The sequence below is a fragment of the Lepidochelys kempii genome, chromosome 2, assembly GCF_965140265.1.
Source record: "Lepidochelys kempii isolate rLepKem1 chromosome 2, rLepKem1.hap2, whole genome shotgun sequence".
NCBI lineage: Eukaryota > Metazoa > Chordata > Testudines > Cheloniidae > Lepidochelys > Lepidochelys kempii.
The window spans coordinates 190,653,730-190,666,162 of record NC_133257.1 but is presented as its reverse complement, the minus strand read 5'-3'; the positions used below and the strand labels follow the sequence as shown (position 1 = coordinate 190,666,162).

The following is a 12,433-nucleotide window of genomic DNA, read 5'->3' as shown; positions in this document are numbered from 1 at the left end:
TTTACATTAAATGTGCCATACTTAGCAAGCCACTCCATTCCCAAGATTCTTAATTTCGCCATCTGTTCTGAGCAACAAATCATTGAAACAAGTCATAATTACTTGAGAAAATAGACCACCCACGGGCCCAATTTTGCAATCCTTATTCATTGACTTAAGCAGGAATTGAATTAGTGAAGATTAGTCATACCAGCAAAGGCTTCAGCATCTAACCCCAAGTAAGCACCCTCAATGACAGAAGACAAATTGCAGCGTTACCACAAGGCCCATTTAAGGGCAGTGAATAGTTGTGCTGCCCAGGGAACAGAACAGGGAGCAAACTGTGCCTCAAGAGAGTCAGAATTCAGTATCTGCATTCTCCTTGTTCCACTGGGGAAGTAAGTTGGACCAGCCCTATACCTAATTTTAGATTGCTTCCCCATCCATTCTGGCACAGCTGTACCAAGCCAAGGCTCCATCCACTCCCTGTCTCAGTCTGCTTCTTTCCCATCCACGTGTGGTGGGAAGGGAAGGGAGTAAGGCTGTCAAGCGGCTAAAAAAAATTAATCGCGATTAATTGCACTGTTAAACAATAATAGCATATGATTTATTAAATATTTATGGATGTTTTCTACATTTTCAAATATATTGATTTCAATTATAACACAGAATACAAAGTATACAGTGCTCACTTTATATTTATTTTTGATTACAAATATTTGCACTGTAAAAAGAAATAGTATTTTCAATTTACCTACTATAAGTACCGTAGTGCAATCTCTTTACCATAAAAGTTAAACTTCTGCTGGTGGCATCTGACTCAGATGATGAAAATGAACATGCGTCAGTTCGCATTGCTTTGGATGGTTATTGAGCAGAACCCGTCGTCAGCATGGACGCATGTCCTCTGGATTGGTGGTTGAAGCGTGAAGGGACATATGAATCTGTAGCACATCTGGCATGTAAGTATCTTGCAATGCCGGTTATAAAAACGCCATGCGAACGCCTGTTCTCACTTTCAGGTGACATTGTAAACAAGAAGTGGGCAGCATTATCTCCCAGCAAATGTAAACAAACTTGTTTGTCTGAGCGATTGGCTGAACAAGAAGTAGGACTGAGTGGACCTGTAGGCTCTAAAGTTTTACGTTGTTTTGTTTTTGAGTGCAGTTAGGTAACAAAAAAAATCTACTTTTGTAAGTTGCACTTTCACAATAAAGAGATTGCACTACAGTGCTTGTATGAGGTGAACTGAAAAATACTTTTTATTTTGTTTATTACTTTTACAGTGCAAATATTTGTAATAAAAAAATACTATAAAGTGAGCATTGTACACTTTGTACTCTGTGTTGTAATTGAAATCAATATATTTGAAAATGCAAAAAAATATTTAATACATTTCAATTGGTATTCTGTTGTTTAACAGTGCGATTAAAACAGTGACTAATCACAATTCATTTTTTTTAATCACAATTAATTTTTTTGAGTTAATCATGTGAGTTAACTGCGATTAATCGACAGCCCTAGAAGGGAGTAGTGGCTCTGTAGCAACTGTTCTCCTTCTGTACCCAGAGGAGTACGGTTGTGAAGTATGCGTCATTATTTACCAGTGCAGGGACATAAGGCAGGTCACAACTGAACCCAGAAGAAGTACTTTATCTTCACATGGAAATGCCATCCCAGGAAACGGTTGAACAGAATGATTATATTAAAGGGACCTCAACCCAGCCTCCATTTTTGCACGTACATGTTTACATATCCTTGCCCGCATATTCTCCGCACGGTCATCACTTGTAGGTGATATTGTTTACAGACCAATTCACACTGTTCTAGCAGTATATGGAAATGGTATACGTAAAGAGGGTGGTGTAAAAGGACTACAATTCAGGCCTACATGTGCAAACCTCATTTGTTTTTGTGCCCATACAAGTGACAGTGCTCAAAAATATTTGTACAAGCATTTGTAAAAGAGGTGGCTTGAAGTTGGCCTGCAGAAAATAAATATTAAATAATTGGCCAGTTACCAGCCATCAAAATAGTTTTTCCCAAGCAGTGATGAACAAACACTTTTCCAGGAAGTTTTATTCCTTTCATATCCCAGCCTCACATCCAAGAAGCATGCAGATCCTCTGAGCTGAGACACAGTATATTTATACATACATACACACACACACACGTGCTTATACAGCGACAGGTGCAGTTGGGGGCTGTGCTATACTCTTGGAAAGGATCCTACAGGTGCCTGTAACACACCATACTTTGGAAATCATATGAAAGAGTTGATTAGTTGGAATATTCCCACCACAGAACGGGACAGACAATGGGCCTGCTTCTCCACTGCTTTGCACCTTATACAAGTCATTTATTCCTGTGCAGATAAAATGTTCAACACTACCAAAACAGAATGACAGTGTTTTACACTCACACTGCATTCACTTTGCAATAGTGTAAATGACCACAAAAGGTGCAAAGTAGTGGAGAATCAGATCTTTTAAGTAGCTTGCAATAGCCCCAAGAGCTAAAGTTTAAATAATGGCTTTGTAGATGTGTTTGCATCATACCAAGACAACTGAATTGCACCATAAGTGCTCCTTAGTATCCTCTAAAGCTGGAACTGACTGCTGACCCTTTTTCTTGTATGTATGTTTTTTTCAGGATGTGAAGATGTTATATAATCAGCTTGCTGGATCACAGCTGGAAGAACTGGAAGCTCCTATTGGAACTGGCCTAGATGACATACTGGAAAAAATCAGAATTCACTGGGAGAAGGATATAGAGAAAAATCGTGTTGAGACAGGTGCCTTGCTTCATACCAAGGTAGGCACCTACAGTGTTCTCTGCAGCTGTCTCCAACACCAATGGATACTGCAACTGAAGAAAAATATATTTTTTCTAGTCCCCTGGGGTAATCATTAAAATATTTTTTCTTGAAACAAAGAGTGACAACAGCCTAAGGAACCTTGATCCAGCTTCATCCCAAGAAACATTCATGCAAATCCACTGACTTCATTGGGGTGGCATAGATGTAACTGAGGGTGGAAAGTGGCTCTATTTATATCCATTTTAAAACATCAGTGCTTTCATTGCAAAATAAGGGAGTCTATACACATTTTTGCTTTCCTATCATTTCCAATGCAGAGACGCTAAAGCAGAAAATTAGTTCTCTACAGCAGCGTTTCTCAAACAGGGGTCTGCAAACCCCTGGGAGTCCCTGAGGGTACTCCAGGGGGTCCACAGGCCCAGCTGATCAACTCCTTCCCCTTCCTCCCTCAACTCCTCCCCCTCCCTCCCAGCGCCTGCTGCACACCAGGGAACAGCTGTTCCCCAGCGTGCAGGAGGCACTGGGAGGGAGGGGGAGGAATGGGGACAGGGCAGAATCATTTCTGGGGCTGCTGGCCCTGCTGATCAGCTAGGGTTGCCAACCCTCACAGTTTCGCTGGGAGTCTCCCAGAATCAGGCTTTGTCTCCCAGAGGCTACTGAAGCCAAACCGGGAGATTTCAGGTACTAAAAGTCTGGTGGCGCAGGGGAGCTAAGGCAGGCTCCGCATCTACCCTCGCTCTGCACCGCTCCTGGAAACAACCAGCACGTGCTTGTGGCCCCTGGGGGGGGAGGTGAGGGGCCGGGGTCTCTGCATGCTGCCCCCGCCCCAAGCGCAGATTCCGCAGCTCCCATTGGCTGGGAACTTCGGCCAATGGAAGCTGTGGCAGCAGCACTTGTCTGCAGGGGCAGCGCCTGTGGAGCTGCCTAGGAGCCGCTGCCGGAGGGATGTGCTGGTTGCTTTCGGGAGCTGCCCGACATAAGCATCGCCTGGCTGGAGCCTGCACCCCATCCCGCACCCCAACTCCCTCCAAGAGCCCACACCCCCTCCCTTACCCAAACTCCCTCCCAGAGCCCATACCCTACTCCCCCTCATGCACTCCAACACCCTGTCCCAGCCTGGTGAAAGTGAGTGAGGGTGGGGGAGAGCGAGCGGGAACAGGAAGAGGTGGGGTGAGACCTTGGGTGAAGGGGTGGAGTGAGGGTGGGGCCTAGGGCTGAGCAGGTGGGCTTGGGAGTCCCCGAAAAATTTTAAATTAAAATGGGGGTCCTTGGGTTGCTAAAAGTTTGAGAACCACTGCTCGACAGGATTCAAGAATGAAATCTTTTGTCAAAAGCCACACTTTCTCAACTACTTTGCTGGGGATGGAAATAAAAAGGTAGAGTTTAAGGAAAAGCATGCATGACCATTAAACATAGGCTAGCACCCAACATCCTAGCAAACAGAAGGATTTGACTGCTGTCAACTAGGAATGACCATAACTGTGTGATATGATTTCATATAAAAGAAGAGCCATTTATAGGTGTGGAGAGGAAACTTGTCCCCTAGATTTGGCTTTTACCTTCAACCCTCCTTAAAATTGTCATTCTGTTTTGCTGCCCCCTCACCCTTCTTGCTTCATCTACCATGTCTCAGTACACAGCCATCTTGCATACAATGCAACTAAAATCACTGAAATGTACTGCAGCTTTTCCTCTACTAAAATGAATCATGATTTGGGGGGGATGGAGGTGGGGGAAACAGCTACCTTAGGTAAGTAATATTGCAGTTTTGCAGTATCAAGCTCAGCGCATAATCCTATGTTTTTACAGCCATCTCACTCTCCATTGACTATTGAAACAGAGCACAGTAAAATCACGATTGCAGCTGTGCTGCAGAAATACTTAGAAAAGACATAGTCCCCATAAGGTTTACGATGCGGAGCTGCTACAAAAATAGAGGGTGCAAAAGGGTGGGGAGATAAGGAGGACAGCAAAATGAAAGGAAAGAGGAATCTGAGGTCCAGCCTGTCTCTGTAAAAAGTATTTAAATTTAAAGAATGTTACTATTTTATAGATAAGAAAGAAACATCCCTTGCATAGGCAACCGACTTCATGGGTGCTCCAGGGCTTGAGCACCCATGGAAAAAAAAATGGTGGGTGCAGCAGCCCCCCTATCAGCGCCTTCCCCTCCCCCCAGTGCCTCCCACCCACAGGCCTCGCAATCAGCACCTCCACCTACCCCCCAGCACCTCCCACCCACAGTGGATCAGCTGATCTGCGGCATGCAGGAGGCGTTGGGGAGGAGGGGGAAGGAGTGAATACAGGTCGTGCGCAGGGAAGGGGATGGAATGGAGCGGGAAGAGGCGTGGGGGGCCTTGGGAGAAGAGGTGAAATGGTGGTGGGGCCTGGGGAAGAGCCCAGCACATTAGAAAGTCGGCACCTATGATCCCTTGATTTCAACAATGACATCAGGGTGATGGTAGCCATATAAGAACCTAAAAAAATGAGTTTATCCAGGAGATTCTTCATCAAATCCTTACATTTCAAATCTTGTTAAGCAAATCTTTCACAGAGCTGATCTTATGTAAGCCAGATCCTCAGATGGCTTAAATTGGCCTACCCTACCCTCACTGAAGTCAATGGCACTACATCAAATTACCTTTGTTGAGGATGTGGCCCACTACATGTTTTTAGGAGTATGATAACTGCCTACGAGAAACCAATTCCTTCAGTCCCCTCTCCCCACTTATTCCTCATCCTCATGTGGAAGTTGATCCTCTCACTCTTTCCTATTTAAAAAACAGAAATTTATTATAGCCTCTACTAACAACCAGCACTTCAACTGTGCAGAGGTGTCACATGCAAAGGGGACTTTTCACACATACCCAACTTTTCATAGGGCTTGTCTACCCTGGCAAGTTTTGTCGATGAAACTAATGTCAACACGAAAAAAATCGACAAAAGCAAAGTCACCAAAGCGAGTCTATATTTGCTCTCTCTGTCGACAGACCATGTCCACATTCAGGGCACCATTGTCGACAGCATGAGCAATGCACTGTGGGTATGTATCCCACAGTGCCTGGTGACACCATCTTTCGCTAGGTGTTGTGGGAAGGTGGAAACGGAGTGCGGCGCATCCTGGGACGTGCAAAATGTCCCGTCATGCACCGCTTTGTGTCCCAACCCTCCAACGGTTTCTGGCTTCCTTTCGCGCCGTTTTTCCAACTGTCAGTTTTTGTAGTGCAGGCCAGCATCTGCACTGAGAGAGGATGGATCCTGCACTTCTCTCCTATGCACTGTTAACTGTCATGAGGATATCATGTATGGCAGTAGAGTTACTCACAAAGTTACTGACAGAAGATGAACCGAAGGCGCCCGAGTGTGATATGGACAGCAGCAACTTATCAGTGCTTTTGGCATTCACAGAGCAGCTGCATATGGTAGACCATCGCTTTTGGACTAGGGAAACAAGCACTGATTGGTGGGATCGCATTGTCATGCAGGTGTGGGATGATGACCAGTGGATACATAACTTTCAGATGCCTAAAGCAACCTTCCTGTAGCTATGTGCTGAGCTGGCCCCCGACCTGCGGGGGGATGAGAGCTGTCCTGTGGAAGCTGGCGAATCCACACTGCTACTGGTCAGCTGCAAACCAATTTGGAGTGGGGAAGTCTACTGTTGGGGCTGTATTATTCCAAGCATGCAGGGCAATAAATCGCATCCTGCTGCGGAGGACCATGACTCTGGGAAATGTGCATTAAATAGTGGATGGCTTTGCAGAGATGGGTTTCCTTAATGGTGGCAGGGCGATTGATGGCACACACATTTCAAATTTAGTGCCAGACCACTTGCCTCAGAATACATCATTAGGAAGGAATACTTCTCCATGGTGTTGCAGGCGCTTGTGTATCACCTGGGGCGTTTCACGGACATCGGTGCAGGCTGCTCTGGAAAGGTGCATGACACATGCATCTTCAGGAACAGTGGCCTGTACAGAAAGCTGTAGGCGGTGAATTTCTTTCCAGACCACAAGATCACAGTGGGGGATGTGGAAATGCCCATAGTAATCCTGGGAGACCTGGTTTACCTTTTACAGCCCTGACTCATGAAATCTTACACAGGACACCTGTCAGCAGCAAGGAGCGTTTAACAACAGGTTGAGCAGGTGCCGCGTGGTAGTCAAATGCACCTTTGGCCATTTGAAAACTCGCTGGAGGTGTCTCATTGGCAGGCTAGACCTTACCGAGGATAATATTCCTGTGGTCATAGCCGCGTGTTGCACTCTGCATAATCTGTGTGAATCTAAGGGTGAAATGTTTGCTCAGGTGTGGAGCACTGAGGCAGAGCACCTGGCTGCACAGTTTGAACAGCCAGATGCTAGGGCTGTCAGAGGAGCCTAGAGGGCTGCTATTAACATTGGAGAGGCTTTGAGGAAGCACTTTGACAATGAGGGCACTAACACCTGTCTGCTTTGGAGTTGCCTCCCTGGTGCATCCATGTACAATTTTGGGGCCCAAGATCCATGCAACAAAATGATTTAGAAGCCTGTTCCCGAGACTGAATTGATTGCTATATGCTTTTGTAGAGCACAGAATAAAAATGCTGTACCATTAAATAGCTTAGCCTTTATTTATTGTTAAAAAGGGTAAAACCTCACAACTGTGTGTAGCTCCAGCTGTGAGAGGGGGTGGAGTGATGGGGAAACTCAGAGGAGGGCTGTGAAGCGAAAAGGAATGTGAGAGCATAGAGGGGGTGGGGTTGGCAAAGAACTGTGCATCCGCATGTGCTGCAGGGGAGATCGACCAGGGATCTGCTCAGTCTGCAGCTGTATCAAAGACTTGAGCATCTCTGTCTGATCCTCCATCACTTTTATCATCCGCTCTGTTGCTTGCCTAGCAAATGCTGTATTCTCTTTTCTGTCCTTGGCCTGTCTCTCATCACGCTGCAGCACCTCCCAGAACGTGTCTTCTTTGCTGCATCTCAGCTTCTTCCTTATCCGCCAAAGCTGGTCGGCAGGGGTGCGTAGTGTGTTCCTCAAGGTCTCGGGCACTGTGGACAACTCACAGAAGAGGGAGTGTTACATTCCAGCAAATGATTGAAACATTTCAGTAACCAGGGCTTTTTGCAACTTGTAGCTATCACTTTCTTACTGACTCTAGGCAGGCACACAGCTCCACAAGCACCTCAACCATGGTGAGTGTCGGGAGTGGGGGGAAGGCAGTTGCGAGTATGGACAAAACAGTCACTGCTTGCATGGCAGCTTTGCAGGGAACTCATTCTAAAATTATCACACACTTTTTCACAGGCAGCCAACCTGCTGGCTGACATCTTGCTGCTGCAGGTAAGCAGGGAAACCAGGGCACAACTACTGCATGCTTGTGACTTTCAACCTGGTCTATATGAAGCTCAATTACGTGCCGCTTTGGTCACAGCTGCAGTGATTGCTAAATGGCATGGTGCAGTTTCCTACAATGGGGGAACTAAAAAGGCTGCAATCCCTTGGAATCTGTGGCAGAAGATTAACAAATACCTCTTGGAAACTTTCCAGAGCTTCTCTCTGGAGGATTCCCTGCAGGTCTCCATGTCCATCAACACCCTGCTTGGCCATACAGATTAGCTACACAGGGCCATGTCCAGCTCACAGAAAACACTACCTGCCTCTCACTTTTTGATTCCCTACACAAGCCACAGCAACTTACCCAGCATCTCATCTGTTTCCTGCTCCCTGCAGAGCAGTTCTGAAGTGGAGAAAAGTTCCTGGCTGCCTGCCCCACCGGGCAACCCCGCTGGGAGCTCCACATCCTCTTCTAGCTCCACTTTTCATCCAGAATTTCAGCCTCCGGGTTACCCCCCTCTTTCTGCTGCCTCTGAAGTATCCACGGGGCAATCGGCGATGGAGGTGGGATCACCACCGAGGATAGCATTCAGCAGGTCTTAGGTTTGGAGCGATGGTTTGCCTCCCGAGCCTTAAGGGTACGCCTTTATTTTCGCTCTGCACTGCTGCATGTCCCAATCATAGTCCTTTTCGCACAAGCCTCGAGAAATATGCCCGTATGTGTCCCGATTCCTACGGGTCAATCGCAGTTGCGACTGAACAAACTCCTCTCCCCATATGCTGATCAGATCCAAAAGCTCAGCGGTGGTCCAAGCAGGAGTGCATTTGGTGCAGTAGCCAGCCATGCTCACCTGGGAAGCCAGCAAGCAGGAAATGAGATTTAAAATTCCTGGGGCTTGCAAGGGGGAGGGGCGGGTTGACTGCCGGGCAGTGGAGTTCAAACCACTGACAAGAGCAGCAGCATGGGAATTGTGGGACACTTTCTGGAGGCCAATAAAATAAATTAAAAAAAAAAAGAGTGGTGTTTACATTTGCTGTTTGTCGACAATAAAGGGCGGGGGGGGGGAGGGGGGAGACAAAAGTCTCTTGTGGGGGTGGAAGTTTTTTGTTGCCAAAACTGGGAGTTTTTTTCGACAAAAGTCCCATTGTAGAGTGTACATTATCGCTGTTTTGTCGCCAAAAGGCAATAAAACTTGCCAGTGTAGACAAGCCCATAGATTCAGAGATTCCAAGCCCAGAAGGGACCACTGTGATCATCTAGACTGACCACCTGTATAATACAGGCCATAGAACTACCCCAATATGATTCCCAGAGCAGATCTTTTAGAAAAACATCCAATCTTAGGTAAATTGCTTCAATGGTTAATTTTTCTCCCTATTAAAAATGTATGCCTTATTCCAGTCTGAATGTGTCTAGCTTCAACTTCCAGTCATTGGATCATTATTAAATATTTGTTCCCCATGTAGATGCTTACAGACTGTATTCAAGTCACCCCTTCTCTTTGTTAAACTAAACAGATTGAGTCTATCACTATCAGGCATATTTTCTAATCCTTTAATCATTCTTATGGCTTATCTCTGAACCCTCTCCAATTTATCAACATCCTTCTTGAACTGTGGGAACCAGAAATGGACACAGTATTTCAGCAGCAGTCTGACCATTGCCAAATATACAGGTAAAATATCATCTCTATTCCTCCTCAAGATTCCCATTTATGCATCCCAGGATCACATTAGCTCTTTTGGCCATAGTGTCACACTGGGAGCTCATGTTCAGCTGATTACCCCAAATCTTTTTTCAGTCACTACACCCCACGATAGAATCCCACATTCTGTAAGTATGGCCTACATTCTTTGTTCTTAGATGTATACGCTTACATTTAGCCAGGTTAAAATGCATATTGTTTGCTTGCACCCAGTTTACCAAGCCATCCAGATCACTCTGAATCAGTGACCTGTCCTCTTCTTTGTTTACCGCTCTCCCAATTTTTGTGTCATCTGCAAATTTTATAAGTGATGACCTTATGTTTTCTTCTAGGTCACTGATAAAAATATTAAATAGCATTGGGCTGAGAACCAATCCCTGCTGGACCCCACTGGAAACAGACCTACTCAATGATGATTTCCTGTTTACAATTATATGTTGAGACCTATCAGTTAGCCAATTTTTAATCCATTTAATGTGTGCCACGTTAATTTTATATCGTTTTGTTTTTTAGTCAAAATATTATGTGGTACTAACTCAAACACCTTACAGAAATTTAAGTACATTACGTCAACACTATTACCTTCATCAACCAAACCTGTAATCTTCATCAAAAACAGATATCAAATTAGTTTGACAGGATCTATTTTCCATAAACCCCTGATATGCATTAATTTCCTTTAGTTCTTTATTAAGTGCCGTATCAGCTGCTCCATTATCTTGCCTGGAAGATAATGTCCTTACCTGTTACTTAGAAAACGTAAAAAATTGCATATTGGATCAGACCTGTGGTCCATCCAGTCCCATATCCTGTCTTGATCCAAGACCAGCACCAGAAGTTCACAGAAAGGTGTAAGCAACTTTGCATGAAGCAGATGTGGGGTAATCTATGCCCAACATTAGACCTCTGCCAAATCTCTTATGTATTGTTAGAGAGTGGCTTAAACCCTGAAACATGATGTTTTAATATCTCTTCCAGAATTTGTCAGCAGTAACTATAACAACTCTTGTTATCCATGTAAACGTCCAATCTCCTTTTGAATTGTGTTACATTCTTAGTCTCAATAACATCCTGTGGCAGCAGGTTCCATTGTCTAATCGTTTATTGTGTGAATAAGTATTTTCTTTTATCAATTTTGAATTTTCCACCTTTCTATTTCATTGAATTCAATGAATGAATTTATGTCATTATGAAAACAGAACGATCTACCTTATCTATACAATTATTTTAGTATACTTTTAACACGTCCCCTCTTTATCTCCTTTCTAAATAAACAATCCCACTCTTTTCAATCACTGTTCACATGAGAATTTTCCCAGACCCAAATAATTTTCATTGCCCTTCTCTGAATTCCCTTTAATTCTACAATCTCTCTTTAGAGATGGGGTGACCAGTACTGTATACAGTTATCTAGATGAGGCCACACCTTTCATTTATGTGTAACATCATTACAATATGTTCTGTATTATTCTACATGCATCCTAACATCATCTTTGCTTTTCTGACCACAGCTGCATATCGGGTCAGATTTGTAAAGGTATTTATGCATGTAAAGATGTTAATAAGCACTTAGCGGGATTTTAAAATGTGCCATAGGTGCCCAAACATCTTTAAAAATCTGACTCAATGTGCAGCTGAAGTCTTCACTGACTTGTCTACAATGATGCTCAGATTCCTATCCTGAGCTGACAGTTAATTTATATCTTAAAACGGTATATAAGTTTTTTAAATATTTCCCTCCAAATGCACTACTTTGCCATTTATCAACATTGAACTTCATTTATCACAGTGTTGCTCATTCACCTAGCTTGGTTAGGTCCCTCTGAAGTTCCTCACTAAACTAAATAACTTTGTGTCACCTGCCAAACTGGCCATCTCTCTCTTCACATACACACCCCTCAAGGTTATTAACAACATGGGATCTTGTACAGAACCTTGAGGCATCCTGCTGTTAGACTTTTGTCATGATGATAACTGACCATTTAATGCTATCTTTGTTTCCTATTAGCTAGTTTACCCGTCACCTCATGACTACTTAGTTTCTTTCATAGCCTCCTATGAGACACCTTGTGAAAGACCTTTTGAAAGTCTACATGAATCACAATTCCTTTATCCACTACTTTACTGACATGTGCAAAGAATTCTGAGAGATTAGTGAGACATGATTTCCCTTTGCAGAAACCATGCTGATTAGACTATCAGATCTATCGTCTTCCAGATGTTTCATTATTCTATTTTAATCATTTCAGTTATTTTAATTCTATGAAAAACAAATTAACTCAGCTTCCAGACTTCTGAACAGTGCACAATGCAGAGAAATAGCACAGACCGTCCTAAAATCAAACGGTTATCTAGGAATTTCAAAAATATAGCAACATGCACTTAAAGAAATCCTGTCCCATCCCTCCCTCACCCAAATGCCTCCAGGCACAAGGAATTTGGTGTACACTCTCCCCTCGGTACAACTGCACAAGTGCAGGAAGAATAAAAGCAGGAGGACACAAAAATAATCACATCAGGCTTTGGGTCAGATTGTGAGTGGCCCTTGTGCTGATGCCCAGTGGCGAGGACACTAGGATACCTCCCTCCTCCGTGCACCTCATACAAGGGATAAG

General features: G+C 44.3%; 1 protein-coding gene and 1 long non-coding RNA gene across 2 annotated transcripts in view; one reads left to right on the top strand and one right to left on the bottom strand.

The window, feature by feature from the left end:
- LOC140907384 (uncharacterized) overlaps positions 1-12,433 on the bottom strand; it is a 105,375-nt gene that overhangs the window by 72,772 nt on the left and 20,170 nt on the right. The gene's annotated exons all lie outside the window — the stretch shown is intronic.
- BFSP2 (beaded filament structural protein 2) overlaps positions 1-12,433 on the top strand; it is a 50,993-nt gene that overhangs the window by 32,032 nt on the left and 6,528 nt on the right. The window contains exon 4 of the mRNA XM_073333212.1: positions 2,632-2,793. Within this exon, the coding sequence (XP_073189313.1) occupies positions 2,632-2,793 (162 nt within the window). The remainder of the gene's footprint in view (positions 1-2,631; positions 2,794-12,433) is intronic.